This window comes from Pomacea canaliculata, linkage group LG2 (assembly GCF_003073045.1).
Source record: "Pomacea canaliculata isolate SZHN2017 linkage group LG2, ASM307304v1, whole genome shotgun sequence".
Lineage (NCBI taxonomy): Eukaryota > Metazoa > Mollusca > Gastropoda > Architaenioglossa > Ampullariidae > Pomacea > Pomacea canaliculata.
In genome coordinates, this window is record NC_037591.1 from 39953132 (window position 1) to 39977845 (window position 24714).

A 24714-nucleotide genomic window follows, 5' to 3' on the forward strand; every position below is an offset into this window, starting at 1 on the left:
CAAGGGTGTAATCTTGATTGCTCAGGCTTGAATCAAAGTTCTCATGGTAATTTAAAGTAGCTTTTATTCTTACTTTGCATGCGGGGTGAGGGAAGAGAAATCTGGAATTTTATCTTACATCTTTTCAGAAACCAATATAATCTGTCTTAATCACTGCTCTTATCTAAAAGAAGTAATAAATGATCAAAAGATTTAATGGATGTGATGTTACATTTACAGGTGACCAAGAACAGGCCAAGAAGATGAGCGCAGTTGTGAGCAGGAACAACAAATGATTGGAGACTCTGCTCACCAGCTACAACAACTTTTGCTTCCGTTCAAGAGCTAATTTGTTACATTTCTTGTTGGGTTTTCCCGCCCCCACCATAACTTTCTATACTTTCCAAGTTACAATTATTAATCGACATTGTTATTGTCATAATTGATAATTTTTGCAAAAATGAAAATGCAGGTTCATCATGCACTTTTTATTAACTGTCAAAATACTGATGCAAAAAAGATTTTTACTGGTTCTCTTTAAAACCATAACAATCAAAGCTGACCTGTTCATGCAAAAAATGAATGCCTTCCCAACCCCTCCTACAATTCTCTTTCAATTTCAATCACTTGACCAACTTTAAAGCAATGTTTTAACAAGTATGGCCAACTTTCAAATTTTACACAAATAACTATTATTATGGCAGACATGGTCCAAAGGCTAGAAGAGTAATGAAGTTCAAAGGTTAGTCAATCCCCTCGACATGGCCTAATTTTATTATGGTTGCACTGTTACTCATTGTTGGCATGGTCAGCTGATGAACCTGGTGTTTTTGTGTTGTTTTATGACTAAAATCACAGACCTTGCATCCAACCGCACAGAAGTATTCAGAACTTCATAGTGTATGTGTATGTGTATGTGTATGTGTATGTGTATGTGTATGTGTATGTGTATGTGTATGTGTATGTGTATGTGTATGTGTATGTGTATGTGTATGTGTATGTGTATGTGTATGTGTATGTGTATGTGTATAAATCCTATAACCAATGGCCTGCATAAAGAGTAAAGAAGTCCTTTGGAAAAGTATGGACGAGGTGGTGAATAAATAAACTCAGTGTAGTGCTGCTAGTGCACAAGAAACCGTTGTTTCAATTTCTTGTCCGTAAGCTTGGAGGAAGTTTTGCTGCTTGGGTTTATACCCAATTGTTTCAGATTTGCATGTTTTTATTAAATTAAAATATGCGTGGCAACTTGACAGCAGTTTATTTTTTCTTTCGTTTTTACCTTCTTTAGGGAGGAAGGACAGAGTGGAGACAGCAAAGAGTTTGCACAGACTCTTCATCCCTTAGGGAAGGTGACTAACACCGAGTAGGACACGAGCACTGTCAAAAAGACTGTCTCTAAACTCCTACATATGAGATCAGCTTTTAGAGGAAAAGAATATTGCACATTGAGCCCAAAACTGTAAAAGAAAAATAAAAAGAAAGTCACAAGTTAAACATTTAGAAACCTCTCCTATAACATTTGAATAGGAAATTTCTGAAAAATCTACACCAACGGTCCCATTGGTCAGCCTCTCATTATAATTACCCAGTTACTTAATCGTCTATCACAAAATTATTTATTCATTCGTTCAACCTACTTCTGAGTGACTTCGTGACATCCGCATGTTTCCGGTTCTCATGGGACAATTCATTGGTGGAGAAGATGTTCCTGTTTGTCCGCGTGACGCCTTTTCACTCAACCATGCATTTCCTTAAAGTTTTACCAGAGACGACTGTTATTTATGAACGACTGGATTTTGTTCTCTGCAAAATAAAACATTGCTAATCTGACCCAAGACCTCAAGTTTATTCTTTTTTTCTCCTTTTTGTTTTGTTGCTGTTTTGTTGTTTTTCAGTCCCAAGATAGTACTTTCAAAATCACCCTCACAATTTTAGAGAATAATTTGGTTTCTGGCATTTGTAAAACACTGGACTGATGTTTTCATGTTGTAAAATACTGACCCGTAAACTGAGTGAATAATCTGTTTCTATTATTGCGATTGCTACCTAAAAACTGACTTCAAAGCGAAACGAATCGTCTTTTGTTTGCTACAAAACACGCCATCCAAAACAGAATACTCATTCGTTTTGTATTTTGCAAGATGCTTAATCTCAAAATCTATGCCTGCAAAAAAAATTTGCATTCAGAAGTAAGAGCAAATATTACTTTCTTTATTTATACACTATTCTACTTTTAAAACTTGGACAGTAAGCCTTTAATACAAGCACTCGGCCCACCTTCCTTGTTGGTAGAGAAGCCAAGAGATCCACGCAACGCAGCCTGGACACAGTTCAGTTCAAGAACTTCCACAGCTGAGAGCAGCTTGAAGAGGTACAGCGCAATTAGTTAATTAGGGTTTTTTTTTCTTGTTTCTCTTATTTACAATTCTCCGTTGTTTTATTTATTATTTATCTTATTTGTTTTAAGTATCGATCAAATTTAATGCTACTATTATCCATCACATATAAACTTTTTAATACTCTGATGTTTAAAAAAAACCCGATCGAGTTTCTTTATAGCTAAGAAGACGCTTTTTTATTGCTTTTATTTATTTTTATTTATTCTTTTACAATAAAATGACTTTTCAAGCATTCAGGAAGGAACAGAGAAAAATAGTGATTTACATAAAGTCGTTTTTGTACAATATGTCACCGAAACAAAAGTAGAATGAGATTCGGACTTATCTAAAGTTTGGTACAAGGGTGAGAGGTTACGAAGCCTCTTCCTGTTGACGGAAGTCATTGGTATTGTCACAAAAATATGAAACTAGTCTTAATTATGAAGATACTTTAAGTTATAAAACTAATTGGTTATGAAGATACAAAACGTCTGACACAGAGAGAGATAAACTGATTCTTATGAACAGTTTTAAATACCCTTGGGAACATGTAACATCTAAAACTAAATCAAATGTTTCTTTCTTAAAACTTTCTTCTGTTTATTTTTATTGATGTTTGTCTATTTTAAGCGATCTAATATTTTTTTCTAGTGACGATGGAACCAATGAAGACAATCTTGTTTTTAACCACAATCATCAGAATCAGTTCTCAGCAACAATATGGAGGTAAAATGTGAATTTATGTTAAAAACAAAATCTGAAAACATACTTTTCCTAGCACCACTAAATAAAATGCTAATATTCTCTAAAGTACGATTGCCCTGTATTACGAGGCTAATTTTCTGTTCTGTATTCAATGTTTTCGTTTAAAATAGTTGCTTTGCTGAAGGGGTTGAGTGTTCGTGGTTAATTTTTACCCTTATAGTGGGTAGTTCCATTAAATTATGTTGCATCAATGACAATTTTTATTATCCTAAAGGATTTAATACATTTGATAATTTTTATAGCTCCTTGTCCTAGGATGCATAATTCAAGATACCTGGGTTAAGGTCTTATCACTTATTTCCTCATTTAAAGATCAGAAGGTCTTTGATAAAACTTTGGAGAAAGTGCGTTTGAGTGCGTGCATGAATCGTGTAATTGTTTTGTCCGCAGGCTGTGGAGGGACGTTCACGCAGCCTTCTGGTTCCTTTTCTTCGCCATCATATCCCAGCAGCTACCCCGACAATCAAGATTGCATCTACATCATCCGAGCGGCGCCTGGGCGTCGCGTGACCCTGACATTCGTGACTTTTCAACTTGAGCCTGGCCCCACTTCCGGTGCCTGCCATGACTACGTGCAGGTGATGGTTTGTGATCATAGCCCATCACAGTCACTATACAGTAACATTACACATTACAGAATCATGGAGTGTAGCACAAGTAAGATGATAAGTGCAAATTGTATCTTGCAGCTCAGTCTCTTTTCTTCGTTGTTCTCGCTGATGTTTCATAAGAAAATAAGTAAGTACATGTAATTCATCATAAATAATAGTCCATAAACTTCTTCTTTTCCTTCAAAGATTCGAGAAGGCGACTCTGTGGCGTCCCCCACTCTGGGTACCTATTGCAACACGACAGTTCCTCCTAAAGTAAGGTCAATGGCGAACACCTTGTGGGTCAAATTCTATTCTGACTCCTCTGTGTCCAAACCTGGCTTCCAGGCGACCTACTCCACAGGTTCGGGTCTTGAGTATCTCTCTGATCGCAAAATCACCGACATTCTGGCTTGAGCGTATGCGAGGGAGAAAGGTTTATGCGACGTTGTAAACATGTTCTGTTTGTGTGTAGGTCATTATAATGCTGAGACTGTAACGGACTTATTTCGCCTTTGTTTTCAATAATATTTGCCTCTTTCCGATGTCTCTTTTAAAGTGGGTTTTATTTCCTATAAATAATGTTTTATCACGCCTTTAAAGTTATTGCATTTTGTACTTTGCTCAGCACTCCACGTACATTCTGATTAATTCTCAATATATCATTCCGCAAAAGACTTTTGTGGTTGTGAAGAAGAGAATGGATTTCAAAAGGAAAAAAAACGCTTCAAGACTCAATCTTGACAGATGTGATAGAAGGGAGATAAGTATGCAATATCCTCAGTTCAGTTCGGTCCCTTGATTATACCACGAAATTCTATTACTCCGTGATGATACCAGTCAGTGGTAAGAGAGGATGTGTGCATGCAGCTGTTTACAAGCATCCTCAGAGCGGCCATTGCAGACCGGTGTCAATCAGATGAGGTGTAAAGGTGTCTCTCCATTTTAAAGACTAACCTTTCAGATGTCAGTACATAAAGGCGATATAAAACTAACCAGTAAATTTCAGCTTCCAGAACCCGTTAATTAATTATCCGCTGCGATTCGCACCTGCGATCAACGAGCGCTGATGAGAGTATACTACGTCACTTTGGTACATCATTTTCCACATTGCCTGCAGTCAACACCGATCACAGAGAGAGAGAAAGAATGAGAGACAGTCTGCATTTCTGGTGATTCTGAAAAACTGCCACTAGCACGAGAAATGCAGACTTTCAACGTCTGAGTAACCTGACCTGTCGCTCTGATTGAAGTGTCATGAATAGTGCACCAGCGTAGTACACTGTTAGCGTGACGTAATACACTGTTAGCGTGACGTAGTACACTGTTAGCGTGACGTAATACACTGTTAGCGTGACGTAATACACTGTTAGCGTGACGTAATACACTGTTGGCATAACCAGTGTGGGAAACCTATCCAAAATTGCTCTAATATGTGTGATACAGACACGTACATCTCAGAAGTGTTTTAAACTGCGAGCTTCCACTAGAGCAGGTTGACCATAGAAGTCATAAACATAGTAGTTGTGATTTTATGTTCAGGAATCATTCCCCAGAAGTTTCTGTTGATGACAAACACGTATCTCCATGCCATTCACCGCATGGACGTGGACACCGGAAGTAACTTCGTCATCCCAATAGACGGCCTGTCAAACCCTATTGGCATCGACTACGACCCAGTGGATGGTCGACTATACTGGACGGACGTCATTGAAAAGACGATTCGCTCCGCAAACCTCGATGGCAGTGGCGTGCGCCTCGTCAGGAATCTTGGCCCTCGTGAGTTCCTTGTCTCACAGACTCTCTCTCACACACACACACTGTCTCTCACGCCCATATACTCTCTCTCTATCTCACACACACACACACATTGTATCTCTCTCCTCTCTTTATCTCTGTCACACACACACCTACTCTTTCTATCTCTATTCAAAACATAAGCTGTTCACAAATTCATCAATTTTTTTCTTAGTGATTAATACCTGAGCATCAGTGTAGTTCACAATAAAGTAATTAAGGGTGTGCTTATAGACATCTAGGAACCTTTATGGAAGAAAGGCGAATTTGTTCACAATTTTCCGCTGCGTTGTCTAACTCCAGTTCTCATCATACTTCAGCTCTTATGGAATTGTAAGTTTTAAAAGTACTCTTTGAATCTCTTTCATAGGTTCTGAGATTTCAAGTAATAGAAAGTCTTTCTGACCTCAACTCATCATGTCCTCTCGCAATAGGAAATGTTGTTGAAACAAAATTGCAAAGTATGGTTACCTTTCTCTAAAGTAGCATTTCAGATTGAAAAATAATGTTTATCATCCAGAGGCAATGCCGGATGGACTTGCAGTGGATTCAGCATCGAGGCTTATCTTCTACACTGATGCAGGAAATAACATCATTGCCATGATTGCCATCAGCAGCTACCACCACAGAGTTGTCGTTGATTCCAACCTTGATGAACCTAGGGCCATAGAACTGGACAAACTCAATGGGTAATGATGTTGCCTGTAGCGAACGTCTGACGATAAACACTTTTCAGTTTCTGAATAGAAATCATTAGAGACTGTACAGAAGAAAAAAAGTAAACAGACAACACTTCACTGTGAGACGATAGTCCATATGTCAATAAAAAATAATAAGGATCGGTATTCTTAACAACTGAACAACTTTCTCTGTCTCTGATTGTTTCTCTATTTGAAACACACACACACTTGTCTTCTCATCCTCAATAATTATCAAATTTGAAAAACCCTTTGGAAGACGTAACATCTTAAACTAAATCAAAATTTCTTCTGTTAAATGTTATTCTTATTTGTCTGTTTGTCTGTCTGTCTGTCTGTCTGTCTGTCTGTCTGTCTGTCTGTATGTCTGTCTGTCTGTCTGTCTGTCTGTCTGTCTGTCTGTCTGTCTGTCTGTCTGTCTGTCTGTCTGTCTGCACCTTGTTAAACAAAGGCTAAACGCGAATAGAAGTTTTTTTGGCGTTTGCACGGTGGCAGGGTGATGTACTGGAGCGACTGGGGCGCCACCCCTAGAATAGAGCGAGCCAACTATGACGGCACTGGACGCAAGACTCTGGTGTCAGGGTTCCAGTACCTGCACTGGCCAAACGGTCTGGCTCTGGACACAGTCGGTGAGTCTCACTCTTACTCATCATGTCCGATGTAAAAGAGTTTCATCCTGTCTTTGACCGCCTCAACCTACAATGTCAGAAGGCCAGTCTTCTTCTATTTCTGATTTTTTCTACCAGAAATCGCTGTCTTACCAGATGCATCGTACAAATTCTGTGGTGGGTTCGTGCTCATCACTTAGCGGATATCTTCATGCAGATGTTTATATTCCTGGTTTTCCTTGTGTGCGTGCGTTGTACATGTGTATGCGTGTGTGCGTGTGTGCGTGTATGCGTGTGTGCGTGTGTGCAGCTGGAAGGCTCTATTGGGCAGATGGATTCGCGGACAAAATTGGCTGGACAGACCTGGAGGGCACAAATGTCTCAGTCATTACCTTCCTTCCAGGGAGACATATGTTTGGTCTGGACATTTATCTCAACGAACTCTTCATTACAGATTGGGGCATGAAAATGTAATTCTAGTGTTTGAGTAAATAATTTAATGACAACTCTCTAGTCGTCGGTGTCAAAGATTCAAAGATACGCTTGAGAGAATTGTCTCCATTTATTTCTTGTGGCAAAAGTGCATGAAGATGTTACTTTTTGTTCAGTATCACCATATTCTATCAGACACTGAATTAAATAAGTGGATTAAATGGAAATTTTATTTAATATAAAGAGGTGTGTGTGTGTGTGTGTTTGTTACAGTGTAGTCCATGGTAACCAGATGTACGAGTCTGAAGTACTTAGAAGTGTAATGACAGACAACTTTGTGACTACCGCAGTGATTTCAATAGCTTACTTAATTAAATTAATTAAAAGGTTCCATTGACTGTCACAGTGTGCAACCGTCTACAACCTCCTACATCCATCGCATCAGTGCTGATGGGAAAGCTGTAAAAACTATTGGAAGTGTTGGTGGAAGATTAAATGACATACACATCTACTCAGAAGAAATGGGTCTCAATGGTCAGTGGCTTGGTCTGTTTCCGCAGATTGTCTCAGTGAATGTTTCATGTCTTTTGATTTGTTTTCATCTGTGTGTACTACACATTAGTAAAGTCATAAAAATTATAAAAAGTGAAGTTGTAGAAACATGCTGCCTGTCACATATTACTTTCTGAATACATCTTTTATGCGCTTAACAGCTTACCGCAGGTTTGTTGTGAGCAAGCTTAAAGAATGTTTTAAGTAAAATATAGTTGAATTTATTAAGCTCGTAGTTCTACTGTTTCTATGCACTGTAAGTTGACCTTAATAAGTTTTTCTGAAGAGTCACTTCTTTGCTTAACTTATTCACCACAAATCGCAGAACCGAATGGATGCGGCAACAACAATGGTGGCTGCGACTACATCTGCATACCTGCACCTGGGAACACCAGTCAATGCTTGTACCCGGATGGTATCTCTCCAGTCGTCACCAGTGTCACAACTACCATTAACAGACCCACAACCACCACTACCAAACCCACAACCACCACTACCAGACCCACAACCACCACTACCACTAAGAGACCCACAAGCACCACTACCAGACCCACAACCACAACTACCACTACCAGGCCCACAACTACCACTTACAGAACTAACTGTGATTTCAGCACAGTCGTAACTCCCATCAGCAGAGTCCCTGCTGGCTTCACTGTGTCCCAGATGACGTCCACACAACTACAACTGGCGTCCATGACGTCACGTCAGGCGTCACCAACTTGAGTGGTGGCATCAACGCAAATCAGGGTAAGTGCTTCGTGATAGACAGATAACCAACGAAAGTTAACTTGTAAATCTGACTAGTCACTAGCCCTCTTCTCGTAGTCATAACGACCCAGAATGTTCGACATTGAAAACGGAAATCCTACGAGTACCTCGTGTGTTTGTGGAAGTTAGAGTTTTAAAAAAGCAAATATCATTTTTTTTAAAGGTTCCGAACCTTCCTGGCATCAGTCTACAGCTCATCATACTTGTCATCGGCACTGTTGTCGTCATCATCACAACTGCTTCATGCGTCACCATCATCATCATCGTCAAAAAGAAAAACCGTAAGATTGCGACAATTGCTCTAAACCTTCATGAGCATCATCACGCGCTATATAAATCCTACTTTTATTTTAATATTGTTTTTGCTGCTATTATAATTATTATTTTTATTATTCATAATCATATGTGTGTATAATATAAGCCTCACATATGTGTGTATAAGCATAATGTAGTAATGTACGCATCATAAATTTCTGTTCAAATTAGCGAGTTTCTTCTATGCTCTGTATAGGTGACAATTCCTTGCGCTTCCTGAGACAGAGGAGTAACGAGCAAACAGTGTCAGGGACCTCAACTACAGACTGCCCTAAAATGGACCACGACGCCCAGAAGGCGTACTTTAGTCGTCAGTCCAGTGAAAACATCTACGATGAGCCGCTGATTGCTAGACATAGGCCCCACTGAGGACTTTCCTTATTCATATGCCCTTAATACTCCTGTGATGAATGTTGTCCACGGTCCAAGTCCACACCAGGAACCTTTAACCCCAGGTTTGACGAAACATGTCCACACACTCTTTGCTTTCCTCGTCTTGAAAGTGTCTGGCGCTTTATGAACGTATCTTGATTTGTAAGCAGATGAAACTTTGAATCATATTAGAATATTTACAGCATTTCTTTCTGCTTCCTGAAGTTACTCAGTTTTTTTTCCCGAAAAGCAGTAAGGAAAGTACTATGCCAACACACGTAAGCGTAATGCTAGCCGTAAGAGTAGTGTAGTGAACTTAGTCAAAATATAGTCTGTACATCAGTGGATTGAAAACTAACCTCTCTGCTCTTCTGAGCACGTCACCTTTCTTTAATCATACTACCCTCTCTCTCTCTTGCAGGACAAGAAAACGGAGGCTACCTACAGCCAATTAGCATCGAATATCGGACAACGAACGAGTGGCAAACTTTCTAAACTGTGGCAAGTTTAAGTAAGTTTATCTTTGACTTCATCTTTTAACCTTCATAAAGGTTTTTTTCTTCTAGTCTTCGTTATTGCTCTATTTCTGCAAATCTCATTTCTTGTCTTTTGAATAATTTCATGTCTTGTTTCTCATTTCTGCATTCTCATAGCAGTTCCCAGTCACAAAATATTTGTTTGCCAACTGCATCTATATTGTTGTCGTTATCAGTATTGAAAACTCTCATTTTTAAGTACTCTATATTCAGTTAATTAACATCTGTTGTCTTTTCTTACACCTGACAGATGTACAGCCGCTGATGTTCTCAAGCCAACAGTACAACGATCAAACAGACGGAAGCTCAACACACTGTATCGCACGATCTTCAAGCATATGACTTGCAACAGACGAACGTACACTTACCTTGCACGCGCACGAACGACGTATTACACACAACACACCTCTCGACGAGCCCCCGCAGATGACGATGAGGATGAAGAGATTTGTAGGCGAATCAAATCGAAAAGGCACAAGTTCAGAGAAATGTCACTGACAGAATCGTAAAGAAGATGGCGCAGAAGACCTTTGTGTTTTCTCGCTCACTAGGCTATTTTTAGAGCAATTGCATTTCTCTTATATATGACGCCTTTTTCTGCTTGAGTGACGTGGAACAAATGACGCACACATGACGTCAAACACAAGACACCATTACACACAAACAATACAAGACCTGCCCCAACTCACTATGATGATGATGATGATAATAATATGATATGATGAATATGATAATAATAATAATAATAATAATAATAATAATAATAATAATAATAATAATAATAATAAGTGAATTGTCCATGAGCTGTTATTGTAAAACTTAAATTCTTTAAAGGGTTTTTAAAACGTCGTGTTTTGTTGGGTTTTTTTCGCGTGTCTTGCATGTATTGTCTCTCTCTCTTGCCAACTGCATCTATATTGTTGTCTCTCTCTCTCTGTCTCTCTCTCTCATTTATACATCTATATATATACATGAAACAAATCCAAAAAGACTTTGAACCTTACTATGACTGATAGGTAAAGGTAGGGTAAAGGTGATTCTCCACCCCTAAGAAATTCAAGCAAGCACTCTCTGTTGGCAAGGTGATGGCTTCTGCTTTTAATATTCTGAAGGCGCAATCATGATAGACTACACTGGAAAAAGGAAAAACTATTAGAAGACAGTACTAGGCATCAGAAATAAGACAACTGAAGGAAGAATCAAGTTGAAACGCAGAGGGAAGCTGAGGGCAGGTGCGCTCTTGCTCCAGGATAACGCACCAGTTCACTCTCCTCAGGTTGCAGTAGTTTAAACAGCCAACATGAACAGATTCTGTTTCCCTAGAACCCTTAAGAGGATGACACAGCATAAAAATTTTCTTTCAATGGGAAAACAAAAGTGAAATCGGGTTTGTTTAAAGTTTTCATTTTACAAGACACAAGCTGTAATAATGTATCGAATAAAAATTATTTCATTGTAAGACATAAACTCACGGTTGTTACATGCTGCCAATAGGTGCTCACTTTTCTACTGCTTCAGCAGACATGTAAGTAATTTTCTCTCACATCCTTCTGCTTCCACCAGGTTCGTGTATTTCAGTTTCACCGCGAGAATATTTGGTCGTGAGAAGGTCCTCTCAAGGCCGCGCCACAACACAACCTGTGTGTTCGATTCCCTGTGGCCTCTACGCCTCACTCCCCCCACGCAGTGCCCTCACTCTCCCAATGCATTGTTGGACTACATCCTCGTCTGTCAATGAGTTGAGGAGTGGGTGGGGAGGTGTGGGTGGATGAGTGGGGGCTGGCAGTAAGTAGGACCTGACATCTCGCGATGGACGCCAGTGACCATCTGACGCACCGCACGCGGTCACACGTGAAGAGGGAGGGGTAGCGAGGGGGTTTATTCCATGGGATGGCACAAAACCACTCAACACATTTCTGATTATATCCCAGAGAGATTAATGGAACTAATAATTTAAGACCTTTAATGGTGGGTGAAGCTCTAGATAAATAAATATTATTATTACTAAAAAAAAAAATGGCAAAAGAGAAAACGTCTACCATCTTACTGTTATCACCCCGTAGCTAGCATTTTGCTGTGTAATTTAGGCTGATGACCCCAATTTTTAATAATTGACTTTCTTCACGTATGGTGGTCAGCGCCAGAGCGTCGCGTAAGAAAGTGAATGAGACAGGGTCAACAGAGTTCACGGTGCTTTACATAGCACGTCAGGCCTGCACGGCTCAGGGGCAAGAACTCTGACAGTACTGTGCCGCAGTGTGCGCGGGCGTTCTGTGTTGTTATCTCCCTTACTCACCTATCAGTACCACTTTTTTTTTGCGTGGGATAGTCCCGTTTCCTTGCGCGTGTGTGTGTGTATTTGTTTGAGCATTTCTCTAATCATTTTTCCTCAATTTTATCTACATGTCATTAAACTTCTTATTTGTACCGTTCATTTCGTCTTTTTTGTGGTCTACGTTCATCAAAGGTTTGCTCGGTACTTTGTGTGCCGCCTCTGGCTGAGCGAGTAGGTGTGTTCGTGCGACCGTGTGTTTGTGTCGTGCGGCTGTGTGTTTGTGTCCGTGCGGCTGTGTACGCAATGTCGTACTCTTTCCTATTTTTTAACACTTAGTTTTACGCTAGATTCTATTATAGCATCTATTGTCTATATTTGTAATTCTCTAGCGCTATATTTTCTCTCAGAATTTTATAATTGTTCTTAAATTTTCCAAATCTCACTTCATCGACAGTATCGCTATATGACTGTAAGTTTGTCTACACGAATTCACAGTTGGCATTGTTGAATCCCCTGGCTACCGCTTAATGTCCAGCCTGTTTAGCTGACATTTTCACAAAAATTTCCCTTTACTATGATTTTCTTAATGCTGTCCATGCGGCGAGGGGCTGATGGTAGGGACGGCCTTGCTCCAATGTCATACGGGAAGTCAGGCGACAATGCCAATCGATTTGTAAAGAAACTTTTTAATGACAAATTAACTCGAATAGCGTGTGAAATTCCTTACTTTCACACTAAAGCAGATTTTTACCCCTTGCCCTACCTACAGACCACACCTAGCGTCTCTGTCACGTGATAAAGACTAGCGGACTGTAACGGTTCACTTTTGCTTGATGGAATGTTTGGCGGAAGGTCTTGTTTTTGATAGAACTTTTAACATCTGAACCACCTGATTGCTGTGCCGAGCTTTCTAGTGCCACCTCTCCATCTCCCCCACTCAGGGAGTTGTACCTGACAGGTGGGCGAGTCTGTGCGACGAAGATTCTTCTTCGTGACGATAACAATACACACAGGAGTTGTACAGGTGTAAATCACTGTAGTCCAGGTGCTGCGGGCCGCACGAGACAGTGGGATAAAAACTATTAAATTGTGCAATACACTGTAGTTTCATAATAGTATACTTGATAGTATCCCAGCAAGATAAAAAGCGTTTAAAGTATGTTGTCATTGAAAATACAGGCTGTCTTTGGATAATGGTCTTCACGGTTCTAGGCTTCGACTTATTTGCAATCAAAGGTTTTCTCGATACAGATGTAAACAATTAAATCTATAAAAGGAAGAAAAAAATTGTAAGTCTCTTACTTGTAACTTTTTCAATGTGTCTGTTTTTGTTATCTTTAACAAGATGCATCAGGATGTAACTTTTACTACACAAGTATATCACACAGGAAAGTTAAAGAATGGACGAGATAACTTTTCTGATCATTTAGTCTTCTAGTCGTTTCGTTTTAATTCTGAAGTTTTCTATTGAAAGAAGAAGTACTGTTTAAACAGATACAATGATGTCTTTAATCATATTTTTTTCTATTTTCGATATCTAAAAGATCATTTCAAATGATTCTGCAAGGGTGGACCGTCACAGCAACACTGGTTTTAAACTGTAATACACAAACGCCACACACGCATCACTGACCCGTCACACTCCTGATGGCCCAGCCCTCTTCCACGCAGCAAATCGGCATGAAAAGGCGGGGTGGGTGGGTCGGCCTAGCTTTACCACTGGGCATCACCTTTCTTATCTTCCACTCTACATGTTTTCCTCTGTTAAAAGATGAAAACAGCATCTGGACAGTCAATACAATCAGTCCATGTCCAAGGAATTTCACACTCATTTCCGACCATTGATAGCTTCAGGATGATGCTACGTCTGTTTCATCTCTAATGCCAGCTTAACATGAATCTCGAGACCATGCCAAGAGGACAATACTTATGAGAAAGTACACTTGGGTTAGAGAACCTTAAGCAAGGCTGATGTATTTTTCTAAATGGTGCAAATTTAAGAAAATAATCGAAAACCTTCCACTGGCAGACGGTGACGTCAGGGGTAGCGTTAAGGCAGGGTCGGGGATTCTGGCATGGCACCGCACCCTGGCTGGGCCAAAGCACAACCCTAGCTGGAAGGCAGGGCTGGGGATTCTCTAACACCCTTCACTTCAGACCCCATATGGTGAGTCAGATCGGTCACCGGCTTCCTACCAGCCCATGATGGCACAGTCCTACCAATGCGAGGAGAGGTTGATGGCAAGGGGGGCATAAAGGCAGGGCTGGGGATTCTGGCATGGCACCTCCCCCATCGCCAGGTCCAGAGCACCACCCTGGCTGGAAGGCAGGGCTGGGGATTCTGGCATGGCACCCATCGCCAGGTCCAGAGCACCACCCTGGCTGGAAGGCAGGGCTGGGGATTCTGGCATGGCACCTCCCCCATCGCCAGGTCCAGAGCACCACCCTGGCTGGAAGGCAGGGCTGGGGATTCTCCAGGCATGGCACTCCCCATCGCCAGGTCCAGAGCACCACCCTGGCTGGAAGGCAGGGCTGGGGATTCTGGCATGGCACCTCCCCCATCGCCAGGTCCAGAGCACCATGGCTGGAAGGCAGGGCTGGGGATTCTGGCATGGCACCTCCCCCATCGCCAGGTCCAGAGCACCACCCTGGCTGGAAGGCAGGGCTGGGGATTCTGGCATGGCACCACCACAGGTCCAGAGCACCACCCTGGCTGGAAGGCAGGGCTGGGGATTCTGGCATGGCACCACCAGGTCCAGAGCACCACCCTGGCTGGAAGGCAGGGCTGGGGATCTGCATGGCACCACCTCACCTCGCCAGGTCCAGAGCACCACCTGGCTGGAAGGCAGGGCTGGGGATTCTCATGCCCAGCCAGGTCCAGAGCACCACCCTGGCTGGAAGGCAGGGCTGGGGAGCATGGCACCTCCCATCGCCAGGTCCAGAGCACCACCCTGGCTGGAAGGCAGGGCTGGGATTCTGGCATGGCACCTCCCCCATCGCCAGGTCCAGAGCACCACCCTGGCTGGAAGGCAGGGCTGGGGATTCTGGCATGGCACCCCCCCATCGCCAGGTCCAGAGCACCACCCTGGCTGGAAGGCAGGGCTGGGATTCTGCATGGCACCGCCCCATCGCCAGGTCCAGAGCACCACCCTGGCTGGAAGGCAGGGCGGGGGATTCTGGCATGGCACCAGGCCAGAGCACCACCCTGGCTGGAAGGCAGGGCTGGGATTCGCATGGTCGCCAGGTCCAGAGCACCACCCTGGCCGGGGGGCCAGGTCCAGAGCACCACCCTGGCTGGAAGGCAGGGCTGGGGATCTGGCATGGGCCAGGTCCAGAGCACCACCCTGGCTGCCTGGCATGGCACCTCCCCCATCGCCAGGTCCAGAGCACCACCCTGGCTGGAAGGCAGGCTGGGATTCTGGCATGGCAACCTCCCCATCGCCAGGTCCAGAGCACCACCCTGGCTGGAAGGCAGGGCTGGGGATTCTGGCATGGCACCTCCCCCATCGCCAGGTCCAGAGCACCACCTGGCTGGAAGGCAAGGGCTGGGGATTCTGGCATGGCACCTCCCCATCGCCAGGTCCAGAGCACCACCCTGGCTGGAAGGCAGGGCTGGGGATTCTGGCATGGCAACCTCCCCATCGCCAGTCCAGAGCACCACCCTGGCTGGAAGGCAGGGCTGGGATTCTGGCATGGCACCGCCCCATCGCCAGGTCCAGAGCACCACCCTGGCTGGAAGGCAGGGCTGGGGATTCTGGCATGGCACCTCCCCCATCGCCAGGTCCAGAGCACCACCCTGGCTGGAAGGCAGGGCTGGGGATTCTGGCATGGCACCTCCCCCATCGCCAGGTCCAGAGCACCACCCTGGCTGGAAGGCAGGGCTGGGGATTCTGGCATGGCACCTCCCCCATCGCCAGGTCCAGAGCACCACCCTGGCTGGAAGGCAGGGCTGGGGATTCTGGCATGGCACCTCCCCCATCGCCAGGTCCAGAGCACCACCCTGGCTGGAAGGCAGGGCTGGGGATTCTGGCATGGCACCTCCCCCATCGCCAGGTCCAGAGCACCACCCTGGCTGGAAGGCAGGGCTGGGGATTCTGGCATGGCACCTCCCCCATCGCCAGGTCCAGAGCACCACCCTGGCTGGAAGGCAGGGCTGGGGATTCTGGCATGGCACCTCCCCCATCGCCAGGTCCAGAGCACCACCCTGGCTGGAAGGCAGGGCTGGGGATTCTGGCATGGCACCTCCCCCATCGCCAGGTCCAGAGCACCACCCTGGCTGGAAGGCAGGGCTGGGGATTCTGGCATGGCACCTCCCCCACTTCTGAAGGCCAGTCCAGAGCACCACCCTGGCTGGGAAGGCAGGGCTGGGGATTCTGGCATGGCACCCCCCCATCGCCAGGTCAGAGCACCACCCTGGCTGGAAGGCAGGGCTGGGGATTCTGGCATGGCACCGTCGCCCCATCGCAGGTCCAGAGCACCACCCTGGCTGGAAGGCAGGCTGGGATTCTGGCATGGCACCTCCCCCATCGCCAGGTCCAGAGCACCACCCTGGCTGGAAGGCAGGGCTGGGGATTCTGGCATGGCACCTCCCCCATCGCCAGGTCCAGAGCACCACCCTGGCTGGAAGGCAGGGCTGGGGATTCTGGCATGGCACCTCCCCCATCGCCAGGGTCCAGAGCACCACCCTGGCTGGAAGGCAGGGCTGGATTCTGGCATGGCACCTCCCCCATCGCCAGGTCCAGAGCACCACCCTGGCTGGAAGGCAGGGCTGGGGATTCTGGCATGGCACCTCCCCCATCGCCAGGTCCAGAGCACCACCCTGGCTGTTTGTTTGGCTGTTTGGCTGTTTGGCTGTTTGGCTGTTTGGCTGTTTGGCTGTTTGGCTGTTTGGCTGTTTGGCTGTTTGGCTGTTTGGCTGTTTGGCTGTTTGGCTGTTTGGCTGTTTGGCTGTTTGGCTGTTTGGCTGTTTGGCTGTTTGGCTGTTTGCTGCTTTGGCTGTTTGGCTGTTTGGCTGTTTGGCTGTTTGGCTGTTTGGCTGTTTGGCTGTTTGGCTGTTTGGCTGTTTGGCTGTTTGGCTGTTGGCTGTTGATTCATCAACTTCATCATCAACTCACTCATCATCAACACCACCACTCAGCACCAACCACCACCAACCATCATCACCAACCATCATCACCAACCATCAAAACATCATCATCAACAACAACAATCATCAGCAACATGCATCATCAATTATCAACAGCAATAACAATCAACAACTGTGATCAACATCTATCATCATTGCATCATCAATCCATCATCAACATCATCAACACCACCAACCATCATCATCAACACCACCAACCATCATCACCATCACCACCAACCATCATCACCATCACCACCAACCATCATCACCATCACCACCAACCATCATCAAACATCATTACCAACCATCTAACATCATCATCATTAATCAACGACCATCATCATCATTAATCAACGACCATCATCATCATTAATCAACGACCATCATCATCATTAATCAACGACCATCATCATCATTAATCAACGACCATCATCATCCCCGAACATCATCACCAAACTTCATCAGCCACTATCATCAACCCCCATCATCAACCATCATCAACAAGCAACATGAACTACCAACAACATCAACAATCAACAACAACCAACAGCATCCTCATCCATTCTCCACATCATACATCTTAATCATCATCCATCCGTCCTCCATCCTCCATTAGCCATCAACCATCCTTCATCATTCCATCTCATCCTTCTCATCCATCATCCATCTTTCATCTGTCAATCAATCATCAATCATCGATCCTTGTCATCAACATTGCAGATGGCAAATGTTCGGGAGCTCGTGTTTTATTTCAAGGTTGTGCAACAAATTTTACATACCTTACATCAAAACACATACATCACTGTAAATCATAAATAGCATATCAATGTCATAGACGACTTTCAACTTCTCAGTCATTCAATTTATTCAGATAACTATTATTTTAATAGTTCACAAAATTCTCACTTACGGTTTGGATTCTGTTCAGGGACACTGATACTATCACACACACATCTTCACTTCCTTGAATAATCTTTCGTAAACTTCATTGAAAAACCTTCCTTGAAAACTCTCCTCAGCTGAGGTTGACGAGGACAATACCCACTCACCCACCACCCCGGACTGACGATGGTACCGTGTCTTATCCCAGAGCAGCGCAACAGCACACAGTATAAACACCAAATAATTCTACTAGACAACTCGCACAGAGAAAACTCAATGCTAACTAACTAACCCTCTCCACTTCTCAGTTCCACGCTAAGAATGTCAAGTTTCTTATACTTGTTCTCGCGTCTGTCTACTTGCTAATCAGAAGATTGAGATGACATCATGGAACTATGTCCGATGACTCGTGGCCACACTTAAAAAAAGTCGAAAATAACACTTACCATTCCGTGGTCTCCCGATGTCCGATGCTCTCAACAATCTCAGCGCCAGGAATGTTCTTCCCCACGCAATCACTGCTAGACAGGTGAGCTGACACACTAGCAATTACACTAACACCACACTGCACATGTTGCGATGGAAACACCAAAGCTGGTAGACACTTCCAGACTCTTTGGAAAAGACATTAGTGGAAACGTCGACAGGATGCTCGAATCCTCTGCGACCGACAAGGGAAGAAACTTCAAGGCTACCCGGATCGGTTCGAGCTACCCAGTCCTCCCTCGGTTGACAGTCACCTCTGGGTGGGTCCGGTGTAGGAAGAAGATTCACACAGGTCCTCCTGTAGTTAGGGGTCCGTTTCAGCAGGTCCTCCTTAACTGCTCCTCCACATTAGTTCCTGTAACAACTTAATTACTAATGAGACTACCATTCACTGCTACTATTAGTCCTCCTGAGTTAAACTCATGCCACGTGATTTCTTATTGAAACGTTAAGATTTTTCTCATGAAAAATTTCACAATAATTTTGCCGTGAAATCAGAATTTAAAATTTAAGACAATATAAAAACATAGTTGTTTACCTTGACTGGGCCACGGAGCTAAAAGCACAGATTCCCCTGTCTGTATTCACACCTGCACAGGTAGGACCATCCGTCTCGGCGGCTGCGTTGGAATGTCACAGCACTTCACTGAGCGAAAAACCTGGAAGTGAACTGTCGTTACTAGAGAGTCACGTGTCATCAATTATGCTCCTGGACGGGGTTAACGAACAAGACCACTCGTGAACACTCGTGAACTACGCTTACACGGAAAATAAGGCATTTCCCTGACACACAACATTATCCTTATCTTGTAACTAACACTTGTTTTTCATAGTTCATTTATTTATCTTTTTTACTCTTTTGTTTATTTTCGTATGTGAGCACACTTGTTAGTATCCATGGAAGATGAAAAGCGTTTAAGGTTGTCACGGTCTTCCCGGACATGCGCACTCTTTCAAATAAACAACAGGAGGTTCGCTTCAGTTTAGGACCTCCCTTACCGGACAAACACTAATTATGCGTCAAGAGAAATTTTTTGTGACTGCAGCAAGGCAGTCCAGGCGATAATCACTACAAAGTTTACTTGGTACAAAATAATGCAAAATGCTACCCAAGCAACAAAAAAAATAATAATAAACACAATATTTGCTAAGTTGCACCGAACACAATGGCTACTAAAACCAGTTTAAGCACGTTCAATGATAAAATGAATCCACCACATGTGCTAGTTGTTGCCGGTACAGTTCCACATAATTAACTGTCACTTGAATTTAAACAACGATGTCTATTCTCTGCTACAAACATTCAATACCTGACAGATACATACTTTCCTTCTCAAGTGTTTCAATACTCTCAGCGTCTGATATTTACATCAAAAGTTCTACATCAACACTTCCTAGAAGAAGGTGGAGAATATCAACGAGGGCTCGAAACCTCCCTCTTACTAGAATATTTTAAAAGAAAGTCTTACCTTCAGTTTGTCGTTTCTCGTGGAGGTTCGTCGGCGTCCCCGATAGCTCACGTGTATGCCCTGCGTCAGAGGTCCACCGGAGGTAACGGTGCGGTGAACAAGGAGGTGACTATCTTCAGTTCGCTGCTTGGCCCTCCCCTCTGTCGGTGGGTTGTCGTCGCTGAAACAGGTGATGGTGGTGCACAGTCGCTCGACACTCTGAAGCGCTGATTGGATTCGCACCGCCTTCTCGCCAGCTCCGGTTGACTGACTTTCTCTGGCAACCTTCCGTCAGCTTAAAATCTTCAGCAAACTGAGTTTAACCGCCCGGCGACAGCAACAGAAGCCTGGCACCTTCAGCAGCAGTTCGTCTTTAGCAAAAAATTCAACACTAGCAGCAGTAGCACACTGGCCGCTTACAGTCGGGGTTAAATACCCACCCCAGTCAGGGGTGAGCACTGCTTGACCAGCACGTAGAGTTCACAAATCTCTTTGCCCACGCTTTCCTCGAAATACAGGGACAGGTCAGCAACAGGTGAGAACCTACCCCCATCCCCCTCTACACTCTTATCCGCTACAAAGGTATATTGTCATTCCAAAATACAGATATAAAAAATTAAATATATTAAAACAGAAGAAAAAAATTGTTAGTCTCTCACTGCTTTACATTGTTTATTTTAATTTGTCTGAATTATTTTTATCTTTATCAAGATGCATTCTGAGGAAACTTTTGCTTACAAGTAAATCACACTGGAAAAGGAAGCATGCACAAGTTGACTTTTTCTGTTCATTTATTCCTCCTAGTCTTTCCGTTTACATTCTGAAGCTTTCTCTTGAAAGATGAAGTCACGTTTACACCAGATACAACGATGTCTTTAATTTTAATAATTTATATTTTTGATATCGAGTCAGTTATTAGCAGTGATAGTGTGTGGGATAACCGTTACCGACAAACCGGGTGGGGGGGGGGGGGTGAGTGGGTGCTTCACGCCGTGTCAGCAACTGAGACTATATCACGGCAAGGCAGCCAGCCCTGTAAACAGATGTCACGTGCAGAGAAAGAACAGCGTGCACCAGGCTCTTAGTTGTAATACACACACACACACGCACGAACACACGCACGCACGCACGCACGCACGCACGCACGCAAGAAAAGAATAAATAGACAGAAAGTGAAGATAGACGCACGAGTTAAACAGACATTAAAAGATTTTCGTTTCGCTGAAATCTTTATGAAAACAAAAGCGAAATCGGATTGGTTCACAAGTCTTTTACTTTCCAAGACATGAGTTGTTAGTATCTCTGCAAGATAAAAAATGTTTGAAGCATGTTGTCATTCCAAATCACAGCCTGTCTCTGGTTTATGGTCTTGGTGGTTCTAGGCTCATTGTCTCATTCTTGTAAAGCCTTAAAGTTTATTTCTTGCTGTAGTCACTTATATCTCTGTCTTTCTCTTCCTTAAATATTAATAATCAGATTTGTAAAACAAATAATTTGAGTGGATGTGATGTCAATGCGCTGAGCACAAACAAATAAACAGAAATTAACAACCAAACAAATTTGGTGAAAAATTTAAACCAGTCTTTTTGATAATGTTTTCAAAGGTCCGCCTGAATTAAAATGTTGTTCAATTACATAGTTAAGCTATTAAAATAATACTCAAGCTAATAACCTGAGCATTTTGACTATGTGCATGGACGCCACACTAAACAAATTCATTCAAACTGGCAGAGAAACTAATCAAAGGGACGTAAGACACATAAAAAAAGGTTTTGCTTGTTATCTCCCATTCTTTAGAGTTTTGTTTGTTACCTGATCCGCACTAAAAAAAAAATTGTTTTCTCAAGATATATCCATAATCAAGTCTTTAAAAGAATAGAGAAGAAATCAACGTTTAATCCCTCGCTGAAATTGTTTTTATTAATCGGTCTATTTTTGTTTTCAAATAAGACTTTATCCATTTATCAACTGTTTTGTGTGTGCTAGTATTGGCAAGACTTTTAACCATCGCATTGTAAACTACAATAAACAGCCATAACCTGACACTCGAGGTTAATGTTTCCTGTTTTTCCACAGTGGTTTGAGCACACAGCCACAACTCAGTCAATCCGTTGTCATCAGATTCTGTCTTTCCTGAACAAGGAGAGTCTACTCAGGCCTTTGCACTGCTAACACTACAGACGAGCAGCTCAAGGGAAAGCCAGATGAAGAGATAAAAAATTTGAGGCCAAAGTTAAAACATGATTTAATCGTTGTAAAATTCCTATTAGAGTATATATATTAAATTGGACCAGCAACAATTGTTTACTTGTTGACAAAATGCACTGATAAGTTCTGCAGTTAATTTGTCCTTCCTGCCTGTAGTGTTTAATCAGTAAACTCCATCATACCCAACACAAAGCGAGTGAACTAACAAAATATGAGAAGGGAACGAGAGACGGAAGGTGAGAGAGGATTAGATAGGAAAAGTAGGAAATCTGCCTTTCCTTATTTGAATGCTGATGACTTTTCAGTGAAAAACATCCGACGGTTTATAAAAATGCGTTGTAGCTCCACCCTGGCGCACGGAAGTTAAAATCTGTTTAAATCTGCTTATTCTCTACAATGTTTTATCCCACTTGCCATTCTACACACATAACGTTTGCATATTTTGTTGCTTGCGTTCGTGTATGTGTTATTATTCTGTATTTGACAAGCTTGTACAAGCACGAGCGGCTTGGTCTCGTTCACGTGGTCCTCCTCGGTGCGTGCGATCAGCCAATCATCGGGGAAGTCACGTGACGACAAACCTTGCATACTGACAAACCTATGGCGATCATCTCTCAAGTCTAGAAGAGGAAGCTGTTGGAAGGAGGAAGTGAATTTGTCTCTTGTTAAACAGAGAAACAACTGATTACAGAGAGGAGAGTATCTTAACAATTCTCGCTTGATTCTTGTGAATAAACCAGAGCTAAAACCTGTGTCATCAGATCGGAAGAACTAAATTTTGAGGTGAGTTTATGTGTGTTTTGCCATCATCATTAATCATCAATCATCAATCATCATCTTCATCATCATCAAGCTTAAAAGATACAGCAAACATTAACATGTATCGATGTTTATTTTGGGCCGTTTAACATCTGTAATCTGACGAAAGTATAAAAACGTATGACCAATATATAACACGTTCAACAACCCGAGAGCCGGTTATAAAGTGAGGGTAATTAGTAAATTGAAACTACTTTTGATTATGAAGCTACTCTGAATTACAAAACTACTTAGTTATAAAGATACAAAACGTCTGATACACAGGAGAGACACTGATTCTTATGAAAACTTTGAAATCCGTTTTGGAAGATGTGATATTTAAAACTAAATCAAATACGTCTTCCTTAAAACTTTATGCTCAATTTTATTGGTCTGTCTGTCTGTCTGTCTGTCTGTCTGTCTGTCTGTCTGTCTGTCTGTCTGTCTGTCTGTCTGTCTGTCTGTCTGTCTGTCTGTCTGTCTGTCTGTCTGTCTGTCTGTCTGTCTGTCTGTCTGTCTGTCTGTCTGTCTGTCTGTCTGTCTGTCTGTCTGTCTGTCTGTCTGTCTGTCTGTCTGTCTGTCTGTCTGTCTGTCTGTCTGTCTGTCTGTCTGTCTGTCTGTCTGTCTGTCTGTCTGTCTGTCTGTCTGTCTGTCTGTCTGTCTGTCTGTCTGTCTGTCTGTCTGTCTGTTCGGTCGGGTCGGTCGGTCGGTTCGGTCGGTCGGTCGGTCTTTTAATTTTCTACCTTTAGGCGATCTCATATATATATATTCTCTTTTTAGCGACGATGGAATCACTGAACACGATCTTGTTTTTAACCACAATCATCAGAATCAGTTCTCGGCAACAATATGGAGGTAAAATGTGAATTTATGTTTAAAAAAATGTGAAAACATGCTTTTCTTAACACCACTAAATAAAATGCTAATGTTCTCTAAAGTACGACTGCCCTGTATCCAGTGGGTTCTTATAAAGCTAACGTTCTGTGTTCAATGCTCTCGTCTGTAATATGTTTTATATAAGAGGTTGACTGTTCCTGGTTCATTTTTACCCTTATAGTGGATGCCACCATTAAATTATGTCGTATCACTGCCAATTTTTATTATTCTAAGTGATTTTATACCTATGATAATGTGTCCAGAATGTCTAATTCAAGATACCTGGGTGTAGAGATCTTATCCCTTATTTCCTCATTATAAGGATCAGAAGGTCTTTAGTAAAACTTTAGAGAAAGTGTGTTTGCGTGCGAGCATGAATCATGTCGATGTTTTAAAAAAATTTTCCCCAGGGTGTGGAGGGTCGTTCACGCAGCCTTCTGGTTCCTTTTCTTCACCATCATATCCCAGCAGCTACCCCGACAATCAAGATTGCATCTACATCATCCGGGCGGCTGCTGGTCATCACGTGACCTTGACATTTGTTAATTTTCAACTTGAGCCTGGCCCCACTTCCGGTGTCTGCCTTGACTACCTGCAGGTGATGGTCTTGTCATCATAGCCCTTCACAGTCACTATACAGTAACATTACACATTATACTATCATGGAGTGTTGCATGGTAAGACACTTCAAAAATAATTAGTGCAAACTGTATCTTACAGGTCAGTCTTTTTCCTCTCTTTCTTTCGTCACAAAAAAATAAGTTAGAGGTTTATCATAAATGTGTCCATGAACTTCTTGTTTTCCTTTTAACGAAGA

The 24714-nt window shown here is 43.0% G+C and overlaps 1 protein-coding gene and 1 long non-coding RNA gene across 4 annotated transcripts in view; both read left to right on the plus strand.

The window, feature by feature from the left end:
- Nucleotides 1-539: 539 nt before the first annotated feature.
- Nucleotides 540-1817, plus strand: LOC112557541. The gene is made up of 2 exons (XR_003097968.1): nt 540-721; nt 1271-1817. It is a non-coding gene; the product is annotated as an uncharacterized LOC112557541 (long non-coding RNA).
- Nucleotides 1818-2268: 451 nt separating this feature from the next.
- The window catches only part of LOC112557539 (low-density lipoprotein receptor-related protein 4-like), a 28165-nt gene continuing 5719 nt past the window's right edge, over nt 2269-24714 (plus strand). For 2 of the 3 annotated variants that reach the window (XM_025227478.1, XM_025227477.1), the window contains exons 1-9: nt 2269-2353; nt 3012-3086; nt 3516-3703; nt 3923-4079; nt 5258-5494; nt 6033-6201; nt 6706-6839; nt 7129-7288; nt 7657-7784. In XM_025227478.1, the coding sequence (XP_025083263.1) occupies nt 3017-3086; nt 3516-3703; nt 3923-4079; nt 5258-5494; nt 6033-6201; nt 6706-6839; nt 7129-7288; nt 7657-7784 (1243 nt within the window). In that variant the 5' untranslated portion in view covers nt 2269-2353; nt 3012-3016. Of the gene's footprint in view, nt 2354-3011; nt 3087-3515; nt 3704-3922; nt 4080-5257; nt 5495-6032; nt 6202-6705; nt 6840-7128; nt 7289-7656; nt 7785-8127; nt 8553-8736; nt 8847-24714 lie in introns of those variants that run through there. The other variant, XM_025227479.1, reaches the window with a different exon arrangement.